Genomic DNA, 25,001 nt, shown 5'->3' with positions numbered 1-25,001 from the left:
AACAACCTGTTAAATTTTTGATACGTCACACTCCCATGACTTCTTGCGCGCACGTTTTAACATTGGTTGCATGCAGTGATTTTATCACTCAAACAAAACGTTTTGTTTCAGCAGTTTTGCGTTGTTCGATTCTTAAGTTGTGTAAGGAGACTCAATTTCTCCAACATTTATCATTTATGTTTCTTTTTTAAGTATAAAAGTTGTAAAAGTTTTTCATCCATACGACGTTATGAATGAAATTATATTTCAAATCGGCGTAATGACATCATCTAAACATTTTATCGAATAATAAATTAACTAATTCAATCGTCACAAGTGGTTTGGTGGTGGTAAACAAATACGTTTTGACTTTGAAGTTCAGTGGAACAAAATATTCATTAATCGATATGTAATATATGCACTCAAATTCCATATCAAGAATAAGTCTATATTTTTTCAGGTTTATGTAAGCTCCAGAGATCAGTAGGCACAACAAGACCTTTTACTGATTGGTTCAGTGAGGATTCGTGGTCCCGTTGCTCTCATTTTTAGTGTATAGACTCGTTTTCAATTCATTTTTAAAAGACATTACGTAATGATAAGGTTGGAAGACATTACGTCATGTATTTTCAAAACAAATTGAAGTTTAAAATTAATTTTTTTGTTCATAGTCGTAATCCACCTTCAAAGCGGTATTACAAAGAGCAATTTTCGATAAGGGGGGGCATCAAGAATAAGTCCACATGACTTTTAAGGTTTACATCAGCTCCCGAGATCAGTAAAATATAAGGTTATATAGTAAAATATAAATAATATAGTAATATAAATATGTAATAATATAAAAAAATAATATAAATATGTAAAATATAGTAAAATATAATCTTCGGTGCAACAAGACCATTGATTGATTGGTTTAGTGAAGATTCGTAGTCCCATTGCTTTCATTTTGAGTGATCATACTGATTTTCAATTTATTACTACAAGACATTACGTAATGAAAAAATATATGATAACTAAGGATGGAAGACATTATGTGGTGTCTTTTCAATTCAAAATGAAGTATAAAAGTTATTTTTTTGTTCATACTCATTACTCATAATCCTTCATCAAAGCGGTATTACAAAGAACAATGTTGTGGCGCAACATGCAGCTTTTCAATGAAGTTTGGGAACTGTTTTTTTCTTGTTCATCTGCGCTTTAAATACCGGTCATTCTCCGTTGTTCATCCACTAAGCAGTTTAGGTGAACTGTGGTTAGCCTATTTGCAACAGTGGTTATACTGTACAGACAGTGGCGTAACGTAACCATGGCGTGACTTATTTAATTGTGGGGCACTCCAGAAACAGAAATATTTAACTTGACATGAAAGTTTAGCCTCGGGCGATTTTTGTTCTGTAGCCTAACATTCAAAATTTTACTTATTACCGTATATACTCGAGTGTAGTTCGAGATTTTCGCAAGTGGTTTTTCACCTCAAAAAGCCAGGTTCGACTTATACACGGGACAAGCTGTTTCCAGCTCGGCAGCCTTCAAAATTACCGCATTTTTGCTGCGGCAAAATTATTGCCGACCTAGATTACTGAGTGTGAAACAGCGTCGGCTGAAGTGACAGTTTTGAATACGTTCATTTGCAGTGATTCAAACTTCAGTTTCAAATTTAATGATTTCTTGTCAATTCTAAACTTTATACACTTGTTGAACAATACGCAAAGCTTAAAGGGGCAGACAACCCCATTTTCAAATGCAAATTGAGAGTTGAAATACATAAAGGGGATATTCAAAAACACGTTGCACTTGTTTTTATGAAAAAATACTCATTTGTTCTCACGCAATCTTAAAACAAAGTTTTGGTTTTGTAATTCGAACACACACCGCACGAACTGTTGTCAAAATAAAATGTTTTCTCGGGTGACGTCATGAGAGTACTGCTGGACAAATATTTTGCTTGTTTGAGGTGTGTGGCATGCGTTTGCAGCAGTGGATAAGATTATTCCAAGTTACAATTGAAGTTCAGATTTAGTTTATTGCAGCCTTGGTGCTAGCTTACATCATTTCACAGACTGCACTAAACTTTTTATTGGACGTTTAACCTAAACATTTTGGGTTAGACCTTGCAGTGTTTGCATAGTTTTGATGGTATTTAACAGCAGTCAAGGGTTGCAGAGATTTGCATTTATTTTTTACTTCATGATTAGTCAGTGCTGTGTGCACGATAGGAAACAGCAGGAAACAAACAAATGCCATTATTTTCCTTCAGTGCCACAGTACTGTACCGTATAGTTTTAATAGTATTTAACAACAAAAGGTTCAGACAGTCAAGGGTTACAGAGATTTGCATTTATTTTTTACTTCATGATTAGTCAGTGATGTGTGCACGATAGGCCTACCTACCAGTCTCAGTATTTACTCATGTAGGCCTACGGTATGTCAATTTGTGATTGTGTATTGGCTAGACAAGCACAGTAGGCCTATTTCAATATGCATTCTTCTCCCCAGTGCTGTGTGAGTAGACTAAGCTAAACCTGTAACAATTCGGTACTCATCATGCCAAATCGGTGTGTTATATATGGCTGTTCATCTGGTGGTTCTTCTACTGATAAAATTTCTTTGTTCCATTTTCCAAAAAATCGTACCATAAAAAAGAAATGGAACAAGTTTGTAAACACCACAAGAGTTTGGCCAGGATCAACAGAGTCCAGCACAATATGGCGACTCCATTTCAAGGAAACAGATTTTCAAAATCTTTTTCAATTTGACATGGGTCATTCCACACGTCTCAATTTAAACCTTAATGCATGCCCTTTAATTTTTCCCAACAAAAACATTTCAACAACTTTGCAACCGTTGGATTCAAAGTCCAGTGGAGAGACAACTCCACAACAAAATTCCACTTTATCCATGCGACCGGCTGCTAGGAAGCGGCAAGTTCTTGAGGTAATTTTAAGCTAACAATTATATTACTACATGTTTGTTATAAAGTACCGTACATAAGTAGCGAATAGCATCCTTGAGAAATTGTTTTCCATAAGTTTACAATATGTATGCTGCCTGCTGGTATAGTGATTCCCAGCTACATGCGCTTTTAGAACGTCCCATGTATAATTCACCAAGTGCATTAACAAAAAATGTTCCTTCATATATACATTGTTGTTTTCTTTTTCAGTTACTGGCTAGGGATGCACCCAAATTCGTACCCTGAACAATTCCTACCCTCAATTCGTACCCTGAAAAGATCAAGAGAAAATTTTTTAAAAAAGCCGAAGTCATGCCAAACAGAAATGGTTACTTGTGATGCTGTAACACAATATGACGTGTTAGATTTCCGTGCTTGTTCATCAAAAGGATGCCAAGCTGTCTTGAAGCCAATGAGTGCGGCAAAAGGTAAGAAACTTTGACTCTATAATATGACATATTATGGAATAACAGTAGTGTACATTTCAATAGCTTTGGAAAGAGAAGTGATGCCAAATAATACTGTAAAAGTTGCTTTGCTTGGTTTGGAATATGTTTATTGCAATAACTCAGGCTAATGCCCTGGTATTAACACAATCTGTGGGTGTGACCTGCAACTTGCAAGAAAGAAAATGAATTCCACCAGATTACCTTACTTCCACTCCCAAAAAAGCAAGAATGGCTTTGCAAGACATATCTTTTGAAGATAATGAAATGCACTATCCAAATTTCTCAATAAATACAATTTCGGAGGTGTCTACCAATGAACGTAGTGAAAAGCTGGGGTGAGTTTGTAAAATTCCAAAACAAAACTTCGTTCCTAAACTTTTCATCAAATTTTCCTATAATTCAACTGATGATCCATTGGGATGCACGGTGTGACAAAACATTTTAAATAAAGTAAACAATATCACACGAAATCAGAAGAATCGGTTCATTTAAATACAGAGCTTTCGCCACACAAGTGTGGCTTCATCAGTATAAACTTATTCAAATAGAAGTTTGTAAACAATGATATATCTGTTATAGATATTTTATGAATGCTTCCTGATGTATGGAAACACACACATACTGTAAACGGAACTGCTCAATCTTTTCTTTAAAATAGTGTCATTGATAAGAATTTTTGATATGTCATTGAGCAGAACACTGTACTTCAACAATTGGAAGGTGATGGTATTGACCTCATGTTAGCAGGAGATGGAAGGGTAGATTCTCCTGGACATTGTGGGAAGCACAGCACATACACGATCATGGACACAAGATTGAATAAAATAGTGGATTTGCAACTTCTTCAGGTATGGACTTCAACCAGTACATTTTATACTTTAGCTAGCAAATCCAGCTTCTTGTACATGTCTCATTGAAAGCCAGTGTGTCTTATAACAAATTTACGTTTATTTTACGTGTGTTTGTACGTTATAGTTTCTCTGCTCGGCGCGCTTTCCATTGATTGTTTTCTCTGCAAGCCCATTTTCATAAGAGCTTTTCTTGCTGTGTTCAGTAAAAGGGACTTTTGTTACTTTAAGTTCTGATCGTGTGAGACTGATTTAATTGGTTCGTTTTATATTGTTGGCTTGTGTTTTGCAGATGTACTTCGTCTCTTACTTCATTTAAACCTAATAAATGGTCGTTTCAGTGTGAACATACCCAGATAACAAATCAGTCTTTTTTACATTGATTCAACGTCTGCAGACGTTGAATCAATGTAAAAAAGCGACTGATTTGCTATTATGTGTACTTTTCTCAAAACTGCTCGTAAACAGGCCAACTTCGCCCAGAAAGCAACAACGTAATGATGATTTATTGATGCTAAGCTATTTCACTGAAAACAATTTCACTGAAACAATACAAGTTGTATTTGGCTGTACAGAGTACAATGTACATGCTTTCCATTGCCAAGCCAAGAAAAAATTTGCGGCCAGGGCCGTCTCCCATCGAATCGGCACATACAACACTCGCGGCCATTTAAAAAGTTGTTTTGAATTTGAAGGAGTTACTGTAACAAGAGTAAATGTAACCAAAAGTTGTTTTTACAGACGTTATAGGCACATTGCCTATAGACAGTTTGTTCGCTGGATCTGGGGTTACCTTGGACGTTCAATCCGTGTGCCTCTGCCGTCATGCGTCGTTTCGGCAATTAGGTCGAAATTTTCAAATCAAGATAGCGGCGAATATGTTGGATTTAAATATCCTGATTTGAAATAAAAAGTCAGAATTCAAAGTCTGCTTTGAAAAGAGCTTTTCCGTGTGCACAGAGAGAGTGAATTTTGTACATGTACAGACAGTACAGTAAGCTTTACTAGAGGTCTTAAGCATCTTCTTGACCTAGTTCTTTACAAACTAATATGGTACTTGTTGAAAGGTAGTTACTTTCAGTGTTCATTTTATCAACTACTAAGCCGCTTACAATCGACATAAATACATGTAGTTCATTGTATGTGTTGGAAACGAGCTTACAATGCATCTTGCGCGAACATAAGATCGGCTAGTACTCTCATGACGTCACACGTGATTATCGCACGGTTCAGTGAGCACGCGTCGCTCTGAAACTAAGGGCTAACTAAAACGGCCCTACAAAGGAAACGCAATGAAATTAAGGGAAAATTTCAACGACAACTACTTATTATACATGTCTAGAGCACTTACAAACAAAAAAATCGAAAAGTATGGTTTGGGGTTTACTGCCCCTTTAAGAGACAAAAGAGCTGATTTAAGCAATCGATTTTTTTTATTTTGCGTGTACAATCGTTCTTCTTACGTAACATTCCATGATCGTTAAAGTTGATTAGCGGCCGCATAAAACAATGATGTTAGGTTGGCTAGGTGATAATAGCGGTAAGAAACATCGTCAATACAGGCAATATCTGCGACCAAGACCACAATACCTCAGTCCTCAATCACGGTGGCCTTTCATTACTAAAACCTACTATTATGACACAACAACAAAGACAATATCATTCATAAATCTTATTTACTGTACAATGTCTTTGTGATTCAGTGTTCAGAATCACAAAGACAGTGTTCAGTGTTCTTTTCACTTGTAAACTTCATTTTGTCAGTAGTGTGATTTTTAATTGGTTTGGCTTATGGCAGTTTGCCATGTCCGATGGAATGAGGCTTTGAATTGCAATTTTAGTATAAATGTGACAGTTTATCCAAACTGATTTCAGTTCGGGTTTTTTCTTCAAACAGGAATCTTCTACTGTACATCTACTCTACTGTACTTCTACTATTGTTTTTCATACTGATTCGAATGTAATAGAGTCCGGATATACAATTTTTAACCTGCTGTGCATGATCGTGTATGGAAATAATACAGCACAGAAACTTTCATTGATTAAGCACTGTTAATGCGCATCTAAATCAGGTTGGAAATTTTTTAAATTTAGTATTGGAAAAGTAGGGAATTTTTTAGAATTTAGTATTGAAAAAGTAGGGAATTTGTTTATAAAAAATGTGTGGAAACCCTGGGATGATTTTGAGAACAATACCTTGCTCCTTTTTGCGAGTATGAGTTTATTGCAAACGAATGAATGAACTTCCACGTCGAAACGTTGTAGCCAAATAATGCCTTGAATTCAAATAGAACGTGTTAAACTAATTCAGAACATAAAAAAGCTACACTACAACCATAATTAAACTAACACCGTGACTTCCAAGAAAGGAATCCATGGCAAACTGACTGAGAAAATAAGGCACCACACAACTGGCCGACAGTAACCATACTGAAAAACTAACAAACTCACTGTGTTTCACGCTGAACGATTGATTTAAAGAAGGCTTGTTTCTTCAAGCAATGCAGCATGTGTCAAATGCGCAACGCTACAACAACGTAAAACTACGTATGTAAATCAAACCCTGATAAGTGGTGCAATTCCGAGGAAACGCCCTAATTTTCAGCCAGCGTTTCAACTTCCTCCCAAGCACAAATTTCACAACGGCAATTAGACTAATGAAAACACGAAAAAAGCCGCAGGCGCTACAAGGCAAATTCTACCTAATTCTTGTCTTGTGCAGATATTTCATGCAACGTCGTTAGACCAGTATTTTTCAACCTTTCTTAATGATGATAGCACAATAAAACAAACAACAAAACTACAATTTTGAATTTAGTTTTTCTCAGTGTGATATCTGTGCCTATTTGGATGAGCACAAAGTTGTAGAGCTAGTCGTCGAATTTGTATAGGTTGACCATCAGCTTTTTAGCAAAATTTTTATCAGCAGTATTTCTCGTCAGCATGTTAGAGACATTGCCTTGTTTAGGAAAAAAGGTTGCGTACATGAGTGAAAAAACAAAAGTTTCACATACGAAGTTAAAACACTCGCGTTTGCATTGCGAACGCAAGTTGTAGAAAAACAGTTTCAAATATCAACGGAACGGAGAAGCGTTGGCTTGTGGAAGCCGGAGACCAAACATGGCCTACCGACACGATGGTTTCTAATTAGTTTCGGTTTCTTGCTAGTTTCGGAGGTCATTTAATGACTTCTTGACGGCCATGGGAGATTTGGAGAGCTTAAAGGCCTGTAGTGAATATTTTGCAGTGGCAAAAAGGTGTGATAAAAGTACACAAAATATCGTCAAAGACTACGTGCATCAACTACCACACCGGCAAGCAGCTTATTTCTGCAACTTAGCCTGCCATCAAGCACAAAAGGACCAGATGGAAAGCAGATTCGGACATTAAGGCAATGTGAAAATCAAAAAATTTAAAAAAATCAAAAATCGAATTATCACACAGGGTGACTATTGCTATGTAGAGTATTTCTGTAAAATTTCACGCAAAAATATTCAGTAACCTTAAACATGTAGTCGATTTTGTCTTTGGCATTTGTTGCCAGCACAGAGTTGCCAGGTACAAATTTTTTGAAGAAAAAACTTTGTTTATCTTTTTTAAATTGTAAAAATTTCCAACTTTAACAACCACAACAACAATTACATATGATGCGACTGCTAGTTGCCCTTTTAGGTAAAGGCTGGCGGTGTACGGTAAGATATTAAACAATCACCTGGCAACCCTATTTTTGCTAGGTCAGCAAAAACTGATGATATTAAAGCCTTTTTCACTTCTATGGCAAGAGTAGGAATGCACTGTGCATAAGATGTAATCAATAACATTGCATTAATATGTAACCGTTTATAAGAGAGTGTGACGCCTGGAAAGTAACATGTCGAACCGCTATCAGTAGCAAATGTTTCCTCATGTAGTCTACAAGCCCTGAATTTGGCTATTAATGTGTTGGAATTGCTGTCAAGGGCTTGTACGTGTTGAAATAGTTGCTGGTGATAGTGATTCTACCACTTGCTTATGATCTAATTTGATTAAAAAAAAAACAGAAAATTTTCACAAGTAATGCTGTGGATGTAAGTGCTGTCTCCATCATTTTGCATCGGATTACAGACAAAATTGACAGCTTCACTGGACCCTTCCAAAGCGGTTTCAAACGTGGCAGAAACTGTGCTGACATTGTATGGGCACAACGTATGCTCGTTTCAGTGGTAATGGCTAGAAAATGGGACTTCCACAAAATGGGAATAGATATGTCCAAAGCCTTTGACACCATCAAACGCAAAAAAACCTTCAAATTTTAGACCAAGCTGGCTGTGATGAAGATGAACTGCGACTAACCCGCACCCTGCTAGCTGGCACGAAACTGTATGTGCGCATTAACAACGAAATGTCCGCAAACTTTGAGACATCCATCGGTTCCCCTCAAGGAGACAGCCTTAATACTCTTCACCTGCTACCTATCTGCAGCATTGAGCTCAGTGCGAGAGCAGTCCTCCAGACCAAACCCCCCTATATCTGACACATGCATGCCTTTGGAAATGGAGTATGCAGACGATGTTGAGTTTCTGGATGAGGAAAGACAGCCACTTGATATGCTACAATCTATTGCTACAAAGAACCTGAAAAACTACAATCTTTTCATGAATGAGACTAAAACTGAATTCACCCACATATTTCTTGCAGACACAAATGAAACTGATGCTGATAGCCTACCGATTCGAGGTAACGAAAAATGGCGTACACACAAACTTTTGGGATCATCATTGTGCAGCACTGCCGATGTTAAATCTCGCTGCAATTTAGGCAATGTCGCTTTCAGATCACACTGGAAACTATGGAGCAAGAGATCGAGAATCCCATTACAGTTGCGACTAAGATTGTACAACGCGTACTGCATCCCAATTGTGATCTACAACTGTAATAGCTGGTCTGTTACCAAAGCAAGTCTTGAAAGATTGGATGCCTGTCATCGAAGACATTTACGTGTCATAACTGGTCATACTTGGCCAAGCAGTCTTATCTCGAACAAAAACCTCTACAAAATATGCAACAGTGAACCATTGTCTTGCAAGATCTCCACCATGAGATGGAACATGTTTGGACACATTCTGAGACTTCACCAGGACTCACCTCCCCAGAAAGCCCTTGAATTTGCAATAATTGGCAGCAAAAAGTACCAAGGCCGAACCGGACGTCACCGTACCAACTTATTACAACTGCTGAGATCTGACATCAGAAAAGCTGGCCTGGAATCCCTGCTCAGCACACCACATCTCCATCGATTGCAAAACATCGCAAAGGACAAAACAGAATGGAGAACCTATCAACTTTGTTGAAAGACTGATCGAAGCCAGCGGATGCCAAACGATTTGGCTACACTGGCGGCGGAGACAGTTACAATAATGATAATGCTGTGGACAGGAAGCATAATAAACTTTACAACAGTTTTAGGGTCGTATGCACTAATAAGATTGATCCAAATATTAGCTGGTTCACTGTTTTTAACTTCTTCCACTGACCTCTGTTTCGCAGAAAAGCTGTTGTTGTTGGTTTGTACGTGGTCTGCTTTATATATATGTAAAATTTGCGATATCAGTGCAGTGACATACCCTTAAATGGTGATTTAACGGACATGATTTTCCAAAATGTTATATATGAATTTCACAAATCTTGATGTTTCCAGGAACCCAGCATTGCTTTCAGCACAGAGCATACAAGCGTTTTATATGCTCAAAATGAGCAGTGCATTTTTCACCAAGGATGTGTCTATGATCTTCACCAACAGGAGGAAAGTGCATACTCTTTCTATTCAGAAAATTATTAAAAATAATTTTAAAATTGTGTGTGAAGTCAAATAATAGGTACAAATGCTTTTCTTTCCTTGTAGGATGCAACTTGACAATTTGTTGTTCCGCACATATCCATGAACATTTTCTAAATAAAAGAGTACATTGTTAGTTAATTTGCACAATGTGAAGCAAAGCATTATCACCAATAAAATAAGTTTGTTTTAGCCTTTCAGAAAGGAGCACTTGAAGCATGTTTCGCCAAAAGCATTGAAGTGCGTTTTGGTAAAAAGTGTATTCCTGCCGAAAGTAAAATTTTTGACTATGAAGACTGGAACTATCAGAGATCATTCCATGTCAAATAAGCCAGAACTTATACCCCATGTCAGTAAAAGCTAGTACTGAAATTGGACATCTTCCTGTAGAAGTTATCAAATTGACTTCTATTCCAATAATTCCAAAATTACCACAATCATTAAAAATTTCACCGGCTTACTACTTCTAAATGCATAGACATAAGGGAGCAAAAATATTTTGGCGATGATAAAAAATGTTGGCTTCACAAGTACTTTGATGAATATTACACTTTTACAAAAAGGTTATGATGTTTTACCTTGCAAGATCAAACCATTATCCTTTACCGGCACAGGGAGTTACTCTGGGGGGAATGGAAGCAGTGTTTTAATAGCCATGGTACACAATCTTGGATATTCTGCTTTTATTTTGACCCAGAAGCTTGCAAGGGAATTTGATTCAAAAGATTTTCGCAAACCTTCATCAGCAGATAGATCCAATAATTTATCTTTTAAATCGATATTTATATTTAACTTTTCTACGTTTACAGTTGGTGCAAATGGGTTTCGAATCCATTTATTTTCTCTTCGTGCATCTTATTGTTCCGGAAAGTAATGTTGAATACGTTCCACCAAATTTGACAAATGTTCTGTGGCAGTATCTTGAACACATTTTACGTCCAAATTGTCTCCAGCATCGTCAATAACAGTAGCTAACTTAGGAAACATGTCGTAACAATTGTTCGAGACTCAAATCTTCCATGCTTTCAGCTTTCGTTGCATGCCGTGAATTTTATCTGCTGTTGCAAAAAGTGAAGCATTTTTTCCTTGCATTGAAGTGTTAAGGCTATTTATAATAACGAAAATGTCAGTTATGTAAGCTAGCAAAGCAAGCCATTGCTCATCTAGAAATAGCTTCGCCCAATCTGGCTTTCTGTCACGCAAAAATACTGCCAGTTTGTTTCGGAGCTCATATACGTGTGATAAAACTTTTCCCCTCGACAGCCAATGCACACTAGAATGAAATAATAGTTGCCTGTGATCTGCTTGCACATCGTCGCATAAAAGGGCAAATAGTCTTAAATTAACTGCACTTCCTAACTGACCGCGTACCAGCAGCCAAGTGCTCGCGTACCGGCGTTTGAGTAGCACTGATCTAGTGCATTCATCACTTTTTCAAACTAAGATCGAAGGAGTTGAGTATCCAGCTTTTCAACTTGGAACTTCTACTGAGGCTATAAAAGCCTTTACTTCCAAATTGTGTTCAACCACTACAGAAGCAATTATTTTTGGAGCAAAGTTACTACTATCATTGTACGAGATGTAATGGAACTCCATTGACCGTTGATTTACTACTGTGGTATACCCAGAAGGTAAACTAGCCTCACCTACTTTAATTTCCAAAGTATCCAAATCATTAAATGAGTCTTGAATTGTAAATTGTTCTGTTACTTGTTTAAGCAAATCATTTTCCTTTTTCAGTCTTGCCGAGGCTGTAGAGGTAGAAGTGGATCTTTTAGGTGGCTGTTGCTTTGTCAGATAACCAGGTAAACGTGGAAATATTCTTGGTACAGCTGACGACTTTAGGCGAAGTTTTTTCAGTTGCAACAATTCTCTTTTTGCAACTCTTCTTTACCGGACATTGGTACGATAGTACTTGTTATAAAGTCTGAATCATAAAAATGTTTTGCACAAACTCTACTGGAGGAAGTGACTGCATATTGTCCTCTAGGGATAGCTTTAATCCAAGATTGAATTGCATCCTGATTGCAAGGAAATCGAAAAAGTGACACTTTTGCTCTATTACTTTGAGATAAACGAACACCAGTATTACAATTGATAACAATTTTACATTAACAATTTTGGCTTCGGCAACACTTCCAGCGGGGGGTCTGGGGGGCCTCCCCCAGAATTTTTTGAAAAACACTTCCAATTTGGTGCACTCTGAGAGCATTTCCAAAACAAATCAAAAATAAAAATCTGTCAAATTGTGCTTCGCCTATGTCGTGATCATACATCCATTTAATGTTTAGAAGTCATGAACAGTCTTAATTTTAACGTTGCAGGACCAAAATCCAGTGTTAGAAATGGAATAATAGTTGTTTAAATATTTAATTCGTCATGAATGTTCATTCTCAGATATTCAGTTAGGCCTACACTACAAAAACTAACACTTAAGCCTAAACATTACAGCCGCAAGCAATTTGTACAAAAAGCTGGATAAGTTTGCCTCCTGCGTATAGAAGCATAACGAACTAAATATTGCATCCGCACCTGAACGTTCATTGGCGAAGTAACGTTATATCAACGCTGTAAAAAGGGCAAAGGCATGACTATGACAGCTAGTAGGCTAAAGTACATGGCGAGGAGACATCAAAAAACAGCAACAATTATTTCGCCTTTATGATGCTGTGCTGTGTACCGTGACGAGAGACCATTCTGTGCGTATGACGACATAGTCTAACGATTGTAGGCTACGCATTGACGTCACTAGGAAAGCAACTCTAACCGTAACACATCTGATTGGCTAAGCAGCTGGTGACGTTTTGCAAAACGAGTGAGGTTTGGATAAAACGAAGGCGTTTTTTGACGTTTTTGAACGTGGGGAAAGCAACTTTGCAAGTTGCTTTCCTGGAGCCTCAGTGGTTGTTTCTGACAGGAGCGTATGCGTTAATTGGCATTTATAGGCAAGACATGTGGTTTGGTGAGGACTTAGACTACTCACAAGTGTTACGAGTAATTCTAGTCACGAACACAGTAATTTTCAGACGTGATAAAAATAATAAGAAGTTAAACCTAGAATTCAGTCATTATATTTTGCATAGTTTTCGCTCAGGTAAGCACTGCTTTTCTTGCTTTCCCTCACCGATCGTCACTGAGTATATACGATAGCCTATTTGAACGTTCACACTTTCTCAGCGGGGTGGTTTATTTGTTAGGAAGTTTGCGGACTGGAATGGTCGCAAGATGGTCGATACCTTGCAAGCGGAGGCAATGATAACTTGGTCAACATTTACAGCGGAATGGCCACAGATGCTTTGCACGCTTTTTCAGACCATCAAGCTGCCGTGAAGGTAGGAAGTATTTTTAATTATGTTTTAAACAAGTTGATATGAGCAAAATAGTTTAACATATTACACAGCCCAACAAAAAAGATAAAAAATTTTGTGTCTGCAATGTAAGATGTGATTTGGGGTATATTGAAGCAGCTGATTTCAAAAATCACATCAGATTTTACCCATCACATCAGGTTTTTGAGATTTTTGCATGATATTTTTTCTCATAATATTGGCTTTTTGGCCGAATTTTCTCTTACTGTTACCGTTTTATAAAGACCTTATGAGCCAATAAAGTGTTTGAAAATTTGTCATATATTCATGGAAATGATTTTATTTTGTATCATTTGGAGATGTATGATGACACCATGACCATTGGAGTGACCGACCTACCTTCAGAAGGTACACTAGTCAGAAGCCCCTCTAGCTAGATGGTCCACTGGTCAAAAGAGTCACCTAGACCATCTGTCTATGGTAGACCATCCAACTTATGTACCTTCTGAGAACTGATGTGATTTTTGAATTCAGCACCCAAAATATACCCAAGATCAGTGGTTCTTAACCGCCGGTCCTCGGACCGGTGTCGGTCCGTGTAATTTTTTTGCTGGTCCGCAAAAGATCTTACTTTCTGCAAAGCTTATTTTAATGTGGAGTCATTAGCATATTGTAAAATTGTGATCGCACTGTGAAACATGCACAGCTGTAAAACTGACATATCTCCACGTAAAATTGTTTGATAATAAAGGTGAACTTTTTGATGACCTAATTCTGTGCCGTTGATAATGTTTTTGTGACAAATTGCATAATAGTTTTCAAAAAGTTTTGAAACACGTAAATACATATACAAATGGGGAATTTTGTCCTTGATTTTGAAAAATTTCAAAGTCGTTGGAGACGAAAATTTGGAATTAGATAAGTTTGAAGTTGCGCGATAAAGTCAGGCCTGCAATGGAAATTTGCCAGAACCGGAGTTTGAGAAAGCAAAGATCTTGTTTTTCAAAGAATGGAATGAAGACAAGCCGATTTGCTGTGGAAAATGCTGGTGAAAGGGAGTGGTGAAAAAAGTAAAAAGAGGTGCTGAGCGTTGAGTCAACAATTGAAAGAGTTGGCTAACAATTTTAACGATTCATTTCGCGTAACATGAAGATCCTCGACATGGAAAGTTTTGGATAAACAATCCATGCATCGATGATGTCAACACATGCGACCTTAATCTTCATGATAAAGAAAGTCTGATTGAATTACAATATGTTATGCTTCTACTTTGCACAGGGATCTCTTAAGTACGGGATGGCTCACTTGTTTTTGCCCCGGACACTAGTAGGGTAGATTTTGGAAACCCTGCAAACTTGTTAATGTTCTCTTAAATTAATGTTCTAAGAGGTCAATACATAACGCTGATCCACCACATTTATTTTTTGATGTTTTGAGGGCAACTTAACTCACTTCGTCAGACCACATTTTAGAGATTATCACAAGTATATTACCAATAAGCGGTAGCAAAGTTGGCTTCCAATAGATATAATACAATTTGCAGTGATAATGATGTAACAGTGAATGCGTGAAAGGGAAAGTTTCTTCAAATACCGGTACTACACTAAAACTAGACCGTTTTAATTTGATAATGACATTTAACACATCCAACCTTTTTGGAGAAAAAGGCCACATTTCTTTAATAAAAATAGTAAGGTGGTGTGGATACTGGATAGCCTGAACATAACAATGCTTGGACATTTCCGAAAAGGTACAAACAGTTATTGTAACTGTTCACCGGATTCGTATCTCAGTCGGGTCAGGCCAGAGACTTCAAGTAGGAACATACATCAAATATCACAAGCATACAAAGTACAAACAACAGAATTCAACGGAGCACGTGGGTCAAGCAATCTACCCACTATTGTGGCTCTGCTTAAACTGATGATTGCAAAGGATCCGATATTAGTTTGCCAGACAGAACATAGCTACTGGAAACTGTGTTTATCTTGCAAATGCCGAGTTAATTCAGGGAGTACCCCCATAGTTTGTATGCACGCTGTGAAGGTTTCGGTTGTAAGTCCAGATCTATGAGATGCTTGCCATTCTTTTAAGAGTTGTGTTGCTTCTTGCAAGTATGCCAATGCTGCATGATTTTCACCATCTACTACCTTCATCTCCATATACATTTGGTCTCTTTTTCTTAAATCTACCAAAACATAACCAGAATTATTTTGTGTATAATATGATATACAGTACTTTAGTAGACACTAATAGGGATATACCAGACCTGGATTTTGAGTGCTGGCCAGATTAAAAAAATGCTTTTAAAACCATAACTATTGTGTGACTGTTCTTAGCGACAGTACCTATTTAATTCAGAAACAAGACTTACCTTTATATGGTGCTTTTACTGACATGATTTTCCATAATTATGTTGTTCACAAATTTCACGTACCGAGCAGTCTGCATGAATGGAGGGTAGGTGCTGGGATAGTATTCCAAACCTCTGGCAGTGGATTCACTGAATACACCTGGAAAGTACATTATGGTATAATATACTTTCATTCATGAAGCTTATTTGAATTGTTCACAACAACAAACTTAATGGATAAGGAATTTAATGATTAACTAATTAATAATTATATAGTCATTCAATAATTAATCATGCTGCAGTAAAAAGAGCACAAACCTGTTCATATAACCAGAGGTTGTCATTTACCAAGAAGGCTTGACATCAAGCTGCTATATTACAAAACTTTGCTGTTTTTATGGAAATACAGCACTGGTACTGCATAACACAGTAACCGCTATTTTAACTAACAAATAACAATACATTAAATTATGTCTATGTACAATATAAAGTTTGTTATATCCATAATCATTAGTGAAATAAACAAGTAACCAAGGTATAAGAAACATATCTACTTACCCAGAGCATGTTGAGAAGTTCGTGCTATACTGCTTGGATTTAATGATACTTTCTTCAAGCTGTGGGCTATTTCCAAAGTCTTATTTTCTTCCAGAGCATAGGCCTACAGCTTCTTGGTGTTTGAGAATTCAGCACAATAGGCTTCACCCAATTTTTCATGGCCAACAGTGGGAAGTTACATTATTTTCCTGTTAAGAAAGTTGTTGTACTAGGGGCGTGAGACCAGAGGGGGGGGTACCCAAAAAATAGTATATCCAATTTTATTTTGATAGATATACTAAATCTAGGCTGTATACCAAATTTTAGGTCAAAATATTGAAAAACCATTCATTAGGGGCAAAAAATGTGATTCTTGACCCCAGCGAGGGAATTCTTTTCATAAAAATTAATTTTGGATATAAAATCTGACACAGTTGAGGGAATCAGTTGATTTAAAAGTGTATTCCTACTCATTTTTCAGCAATGAATCCATTTTTGGTGGTTAAAATCATCTATCTCAAGTAGAAAGTGGCCAAAACTTGATTTTTCTTCCAAAAATACTGAAAAAATACCCCTCGAAAAAAAAATTATTGTAAAAATTTTGTTGCTGTGCCCCCACATCTCAATTCCAGTATTTTAAGCCCTCGTGTGGGATGATCAGAATAAATGCAAACATTTTGGTGCAATAAAAAGTGAAAAAGCTCTTGAAATGGCCAAATGGTGCCATTTATGGTGTTATATACATGCGAGAATTTGAAAATTTGCTTCATTACATAGCACATAATTAACTCACATAATATATATGTACACAGTATATTGAGCACAAGGATAGACTATAGTCAGTGTAGTGTCCCAGGGGTGAATGTTCTTCCCCAATGCATGTGGAAATTCAAGGGTTTGTATTTCACTCTTTCTTTGTTTGTTTATTATATTGGTGGGGGGAGATTGAGAGATTAGCAGGGGATTATATCAGGTGTTTTGAGAAGAATATTCACCTCTGATGTGTCCCAATATTTCTATGTTGCCAGAATGAATGTTTATTGTTTATGCATATCAGAATTATGTTCATTATTACTGATATTTAGATCAGCAATTGTGCATGATATTGATACACTTAGAAGGTAGGTTTTGCTTTGTTGAATAGAGCTTCGATTTCTTTGGCATTTTTCAAACAGAATTTGTTTGTTCTACCAAAGTCCCACTTTCCTATAATAATAAGCCTTTTTCCATTTTCATTTGTAAGGATCTGTTCTACATCAACTTTGTCATCAACTGGTTTTTCTGCATGTACCCAGTAAACATTCTTTTTAGAGTCCTTTCTCACAAGATGTTCAATAGGGGAAGGTCGGGACCTGCGAGCCACTTTTTTCTTTTAGATGCATATCTTCTACGTTTCTCAATATTTTTCTCGAAAAATTGGTTTTGCAATGCCTTGTAGTGCTACCTACTCTACAGCAAAAGCACAAGTTATTATTTCAGCGAATGTTTAATTTACGCTTAAAAACATAAACACGCGCCAAGCGGCTTATCGCACCCCACATGTGGGGAGCGATAAGCCACAATTGCGATAAGCCAAAAAATATAGTAATTTAGCAAAGAAATCACTTCGCCATATCAAAAATACAATTCTAAAACATAGTTGTATTATTTATGTGTGAAATCAAACTTCAAGCCAGCTTCCAAGGTTTAAATTTTGAAATAAGCGATGGAGAATTTTCAAATGATTCCTTGAGATGACTTGTCAGAATTTTCATGTGAAATAGCATAATTAATAGTTGCAAACGAAACAAAAGTCAGAATTGTTATATATCCTAATGGAAAGGTGTGAAAACAAAAAAATGATGTCATATGACACTTTAACATCTACTATCACAGGCACTTGTCATGGCTTGTAGGTCCCAATACAAGGTGACTCAAGGCTCCCTACCTGATCGTTCAGAAATGAAACAACAGCTGAAAAAAAACTAACATTGCTATCTAAAAAAATTTCAGCTTAATCTCATCATAAATACATCACTTACCACTACAAAAAAGTTCATGAACATTTCTTGCATAACAAATGAGTTATTTTAAAACACATTCAGCCAAAAAAATTTACTTTTTTAACCCAAAACCTATAAATCCTCTTTGCACCTTCATTTTTAGTACAATTTTGACCAAAGGATTGTGGGAAAGTTATCCAAGCATAAAAAATATAATGACGTCAAAAAATGCAAAAAGAGGACTTTATATTAAAAAAAACGGGGGTGGATTATGGCTCCCACCATGATCATGGGTCCTGACCTTCCCCTACTATAATCTTTGTCTGAAAGCATCTCCTTGAAGTATCCAATATACCAAACTACAGTATCTCGTTCCACCATAATGTAGCGCAAAGTTCATTGACCTCAAAAAGAGAAATAGGAGCAGGTTGGTTCGAGATTATTGCCAATGCGTCTTCATTGGTTGGCAATGCTACATGAGCAGATGATATTGCTGTGCCATAGGAACTGCCTAACAGTATGCATAAATTTTCCACCTTTTCTTCAATTGAGATTCTACTTTGGCGGTATAATTCTGGAATAGATGCTCGTTCATGAGGATGAGTGTGAATAAAGAATGCTAGTTCAGTGCATACAATTGATTTAGTATTGTCTGGATGTTGTTGGAGCACAGCCAACAACTCATCTTTGGTTGTGCATGGACCATTCCAGCTCTTGCAGGAAGTGAGAAGTTTTGTGATGTGATCAGTGTGCTTTTGTTTTTTCTCACTTCATGCAAGAGCTGGAATGGTCCATGCACAACCAAAGATGAGTTGTTAGCTGTGCTCCAACAACATCCAGACAATACTAAATCAATTGTATGCACTGAACTAGCATTCTTTATTCACACTCATCCTCATAAACGAGCACATCTAATCCAGAATTATACCGCCAAAGTAGAATCTCAATTGAAGAAAAGGTGGAAAATTTATGCATACTGTTAGGCGGTTCCTATGGCACAGCAATATCATCTGCTCATGTAGCATTGCCTACCAATGAAGACGCATTGGCAATAATCTCGAACCAACCTGCTCCTATTTCTCTTTTTGAGGCCAATGAACTTTGTGCTACATTATGGTGGAACGAGATACTGTAGTTTGGTATATTGGATTCTTCAAGGAGATGCTTTCAGCCAAAGATTATAGTATTGAACATCTTGTAAGAAAGGACTCTGAAAAGAATGTTTACTGGGTAGGCTACATGCAGAAAAACCAGTTGATGACAAAGTTGATGTAGGACAGATCCTTACAAATGAAAATGGAAAAAGGCTTATTATTACAGGAAAGTGGGACTTTGGTAGAACAAACAAATTCTGTTTGAAAAATACCAAAGAAATCGAAGCTCTATTCAACAAAGCAAAACCTACCTTCTAAGTGTATCAATATCATGCACAATTGCTGATCTAAATATCAGTAAATATGAACATAATTCTGATATGCATAAACATTCATTATGGCAACATAGAAATATTGGGACACATCAGAGGTGAATATTCTTCTCAAAACACCTGATATAATCCCCTGCTAATCTCTCAATCTCCCCCCATCAATATAATAAACAAACAAAGAAAGAGTCAAATACAAACCTTCGAATTTCCACATGCATTGAGGAAGAACATTCACCCCTGGGACACAACACTGACTATAGTCTATCCTTGTGCTCAATATACTGTGTTCATACATATTATGTGAGTTAATTATGTGCTATGTAATGAAGCAAATTTTCAAATTCTCGCATGTATATAACACCATAAATGGCACCATTTGGCCATTTCAAGAGCTTTTTCACTTTTTATTGCACCAAAATGTTTGCATTTATTCTGACCATCCCACACGAGGGCTTAAAATACTGGAATTGGGATGTGGGGGCACAGCAACAAAATTTTTACAATAATTTTTTTTTCGAGGGGTATTTTTTCAGTATTTTTGGAAGAAAATTTAAGTTTTGGCCACTTTCTACATGAGGTAGATGATTTTAACCACCAAAAATGGATTCATTGCTGAAAAATGAGTAGGAATACACTTTTAAATCAACTGATTCCCTCAACTGTGTCAGATTTTATATCCAAAATTAATTTTTATGAAAAAAATTCCCTCGCTGGGGTCAAAAATCACATTTTTTGCCCCTAATGAATGGTTTTTCAATATTTTGACCTAAAATTTGGTATACAGCCTAGATTTAGTAGATCTATCAAAATAAAATTGGATATACTATTTTTTGGGTACCCCCCCCTCTGGTCTCACGCCCCTAGTTGTACATGTTTTTAAAGTTGTGTGTAAAGTCGAATAAAATAAACAAACGTTCTCCACTCCGTGTTGGGTGATCAATGCTGTGTGACAACTTCCCATCACAAAGGTCCACAAAAAGCTTCCTAAAAAATATATATATATAATATACATACACCAGTACCAGTAGTTAGTACAGTTTATAAATTACCATAACACAACAAACTAACCCACACAGAGAAAAAGAGCATTAAAATTATGCTTATAACTGTTATCATCGGATGATGCCATGTATGCACCAAATATTAAAAGCAGTGCAACACACTGCTTTGACAAAACCAAAATGCCAAACCACACTGGAATCATACCATATGAACACCATAGAAATTCTAGATGCAATTAAACTTTTTAACTCCACATTTGCTATTTAAAACTCCAAATCTTTTCACATGCTGTATATACATTATTGATACATTAGGATATATATAATGGGCAGGTCCTGGGCAGGTCATATAGCAAGATATCAGGACAATAGATGGACTAAAAAATTAACAACATGGACACCACGAGAAACCAAAAGAAAACCAAAAGTGAGATGGAGGGACGAAATTGACAAACAATGCAATACAACCAATTGGTACCAACTAGCACATAATCATGTAAATTGGCATGAAAAGGGGAAGGCTTACGCTCTGCAGTGGGCTCTCACAGGCTGAAAATGATGATGATGATATATATAATATACAAATGCAGTGTCACTAACAAGCTCACTTTTGCACAAAGCCGGAAACAAATGTGAGTTGCTCATAGGTTTTTGTAAAGAAAAAATGTTACTAAGTTAAATGATTTTTATCAAAAAATTTCAAACTCTACATTGAGATTAAAGACAAAGAGTATGGTGAGATTAGCGACAACTAACTGTCATTAGCTGCCAAAGCAAGCTAATTTCTTGCACACCAAAAATATCAATTGCCTAAACAAAAATTTCTTAAATGCTGCACATGTATATATCAATATAAGAACATATTTTAGCTTACCTGTTGCAAACATGATTATCTGCACATACAGCTACATGCTTTAATTTCCATATTATCAGTAATAATTACTGATGCCAGCAACTGTGGAGCATCAACAAAGTTCCCTGAGCATTTCATGTAATGAAATTGCATACAAATGTCTTTCTTTATTGTGATGTACCCACTTATGGTTCCTCCTTTATTTTCTGCTGGAATGATGCAAAATCATTAAATGTTTCCTGTTGTAACAGATCTTCACTCATTTTTGTTATTGCTGCATTTCCTAAGTTAAGTCTTTCAGATGCAGGTTGAGATGGGATCCCAGGTGTAGATAAATACTTAGGAAGACACAGAAAAACATGTGGAACAGCCGTAGGTTTAAAACGTATCCGTTGCAGTTTATCAGATTTGCGAGTAATCTTTCGACTCTTTTTTGTATCATGAGAAGTGGTAATGAAATCATCATTATTGAAATGTTTTGCACACACTCTATGTTTTTCTGTTGGATTCCAATCTTGACGAGGAATTGCTCTAATCCACTTTCGTTGTAGAATTTTACCAGCTGGAAATTTGAACAATGCGATTTTTTCAGTGGTGGTTGGTTTAGTTGTTTTCTATCCAGTTTTACATTTCGGAATACAGCAAGTAAACACCATGGTATCTAAACACTGGCATAACAGCACTATCCTTAGTTGTATATATTTAAAATTCAAAAATGGGAAAAACCAACTGAAAAAGGTGATCTGGTACTATGACACTTCCTCAAATGGGCGATCTACCTAATACAGAAAGCAATATCACTAAGAAAATAAATCAATAGCTTTTTTTCCTTGGTCTGAACCTTAAAACATTTGACCAGGCTAACACTCACAATAGTATTTCAATAAGATTTAATTTATGTTATGGAACCGGTTTTCTTCGATTAGGAATCGTCAGCATAACTGAGTCGAAATAAAAATAAAATGTAATAGAAGCGTTTATTCTAGATTTCACCGACATAGTATTTCTATAATCCTCTGCTTAGTAAATTTTATTTGAATTTTCAAGTGTTTGCCATTATACTTGCTCAAGCTAGATCAAATTGAAATTATAATATTCGAAAGTTGCGTTTTGCTAAAACTATAAAGAGAAGAAAAGGCAGAAATAAAGAAATGAATATGGAGGATTGGAGGTCATGAACATTTTTATTTATTTAATTAATTTGTAATTTTTCGTTTGTTTTTGGTCTAGTTGTGCTGACATCTATTGATATTGTAGGCTAATTCTTATTTTGACTCAGTTGTGCTGACATCTATTGATGTAGGCTAATTTTTATTTCGACTCAGTTATGCTGACGATTCCTAATGGAAGAAAACCGGTTCCATAACATAAATTAAATCTTATTGAAATACTATTGTGAGTGTTAGCCTGGTCAAATGTTTTAAGGTTCAGACCAAGGAAAAAAAGCTATTGATTTATTTTCTTTGTATATATTTATTTAGACATTAAGCAAAAATTAATAACCTAATAAAATCATGTAAAGTAACTGATAGGCTAGTGATAGGCAACGCACATTGAAGGCAGTGGCTATTTGATCGGCTCCGGTCTTTTAATTTGAAACACTATTTGACCGGTTATGACGTATTCTTTTTCTCTTTTAAAGCAAAGGACGAGAGAAGAAAAAAGTGCACTGTTTTTATCTTGTAGCGTATAACCTAACTGCAATACTTAAATTCACTTTATATTGCTATTGTTGCACAGCGACATTGATAGTTCAACCAAAAAAAACAGCTAAAACCTTGCAATTAAATATAAGTTGACTACAGTACAAAAAAAAATCACTTTACCATTATGAGAACCTGCAAAAAAAGTATAGCCTACTGGAGTAAAACTTCTAAGGTATGTAGCCTGATAGATGAAAGGCAACATTGCTGATCAAAAGTTTACAAAAGTATTAGGAAGTTTACCAGAACTGGAGAAACAGTACGGTACCCACCCCAACACATGTTTATTGCTGATGTAAAAGGGATCACCATGACTACAATCTATGCATAAAATAACCTGTTTGTACCAGCTAGTGAAGTAATAATAGTAAGCATAGTAATAATAGTAAGCTACTTGCCACTGAAACAGCTAGAAACAGATTTAAGTTAGCTTGAAAATCATAAGCTTAAAAGTCATCTCTCGGTCAGTAGGGTAGCAATTAGTCTTCAGCTAAGTCTCTTAAACCGAGAACCCCCACTTTATTGCTTTTACTCATATGTTAGGAATACCACCTGTTATAATAAAATTACACATCATGAGGATTCATCACTTGCTTGCAAAAAACAGACCACTACCGAGTACCGACCTCAAAGAATCACATTCATAATTCTCAAAAACGTGTGTGTTTTTTTTTCCCTACTAGTGGCCACTAAAGCACCGAAAATTCTCCAGTGAGCGGTCCCGGTATTCTGAGGTCCCTGTACTTTGCAGTCCAGATTCGAAAAACATCATCGTCACACTTCTGGTTATCTCTTACAAACGAATTCGTGCCTAACTTTCAAAACAATCGATTTGATGGCAATTGTTTCAACCAGCTATTTAGAAGCAATAGTTCTTTTTCATGTCTGGCTTTTACAAAGCAAAGAAATCGCCTGGATGCCGAAACAGAGCTACGTGTTTTAGAAACTTCTTTGATATCTCGTTTTCCTCACATAGGCTACTGGCAGCGTAACAGTAGCAAATTTCCCACTGACATTGATTTTGTATGGAAATGGGTTGACATTTTTCTGTTTGAGTTGATTTGATTGCCGTTTTATTCTAATTTTCGTCCTGAATACAAATCATATGCTAAAACCTTGCATTATGGTGCGCAACGACAACTTTGGTTAACAAAACGTTACAAATATTCATTCTATTCACTACGATCTTTGGTTGCCGGTCCGTGAACATTTTTTTTTAAATTTTGCCAGTCCCCCACTGTTAAAGGTTAAGAACCACTGCCCTAGAAGGACATTTATTATGCTGACACAAAAAGTGTGTTGGTTTGTGTTATTTACCAGTCTGAACAGTTTAGGCATGTTTGTGTTTGCAAACCAATAAAGAAGTTATTTCAAGTTTGGAAAAAAAAATTATAATATTGCTCTGTGGAATAATTTGATGCATGGAATGTTAGAGACTTTGATGTTAGAGACTTGATGATGAGCTAGGAAACACAATTTTTTGCGGACGGCTCTTCCTTTTTTTAGTTACAAGTGTGACTTTTCCAGTTCATTTGTGTGATTCTGTAAACATTATCTTGACAACGGGCGTTGACCCACTTTCTTGTGTTGCCAGTAGCCTACTTTCTTTATGCTTCTAGAGCTCCAACGCAATGGGTTGGCTTTGGATGGCCCCGGTAGCGGCTCTGTCTAATCGTTATCAAATGTAGGCCTCTCATCTTCAACAAGATCCATGTTCTGAGTGTCTTCATTATGATGAGTCACTAATTCGCCTTTCTGGTTCAAGATTCCTTTTCCGACATTGTTAACGTTTTT

At 36.4% G+C, this 25,001-nt stretch overlaps 1 protein-coding gene and 1 long non-coding RNA gene across 3 annotated transcripts in view; one reads left to right on the top strand and one right to left on the bottom strand.

Moving 5' to 3' along the window:
• Window positions 1-25,001, top strand: part of LOC145782572 (cell division cycle protein 20 homolog) — a 144,069-nt gene that overhangs the window by 103,717 nt on the left and 15,351 nt on the right. For both annotated transcript variants that reach the window (XM_082594384.1, XM_082594385.1), the window contains one exon: window positions 13,242-13,376. In XM_082594384.1, the coding sequence (XP_082450510.1) occupies window positions 13,242-13,376 (135 nt within the window). The remainder of the gene's footprint in view (window positions 1-13,241; window positions 13,377-25,001) is intronic.
• On the bottom strand, window positions 15,419-16,335 carry LOC145782012 (uncharacterized). The gene is made up of 3 exons (XR_014290807.1): window positions 16,264-16,335; window positions 15,727-15,865; window positions 15,419-15,540 (listed from the first exon to the last, which is right to left on the bottom strand). It is a non-coding gene; the product is annotated as an uncharacterized LOC145782012 (long non-coding RNA).

This window comes from Aplidium turbinatum, chromosome 13 (genome assembly GCF_918807975.1).
Source record: "Aplidium turbinatum chromosome 13, kaAplTurb1.1, whole genome shotgun sequence".
Lineage (NCBI taxonomy): Eukaryota > Metazoa > Chordata > Ascidiacea > Aplousobranchia > Polyclinidae > Aplidium > Aplidium turbinatum.
Note: the sequence above shows the minus strand (reverse complement) of the source record. Positions and strands in the feature narration are given on the sequence as shown.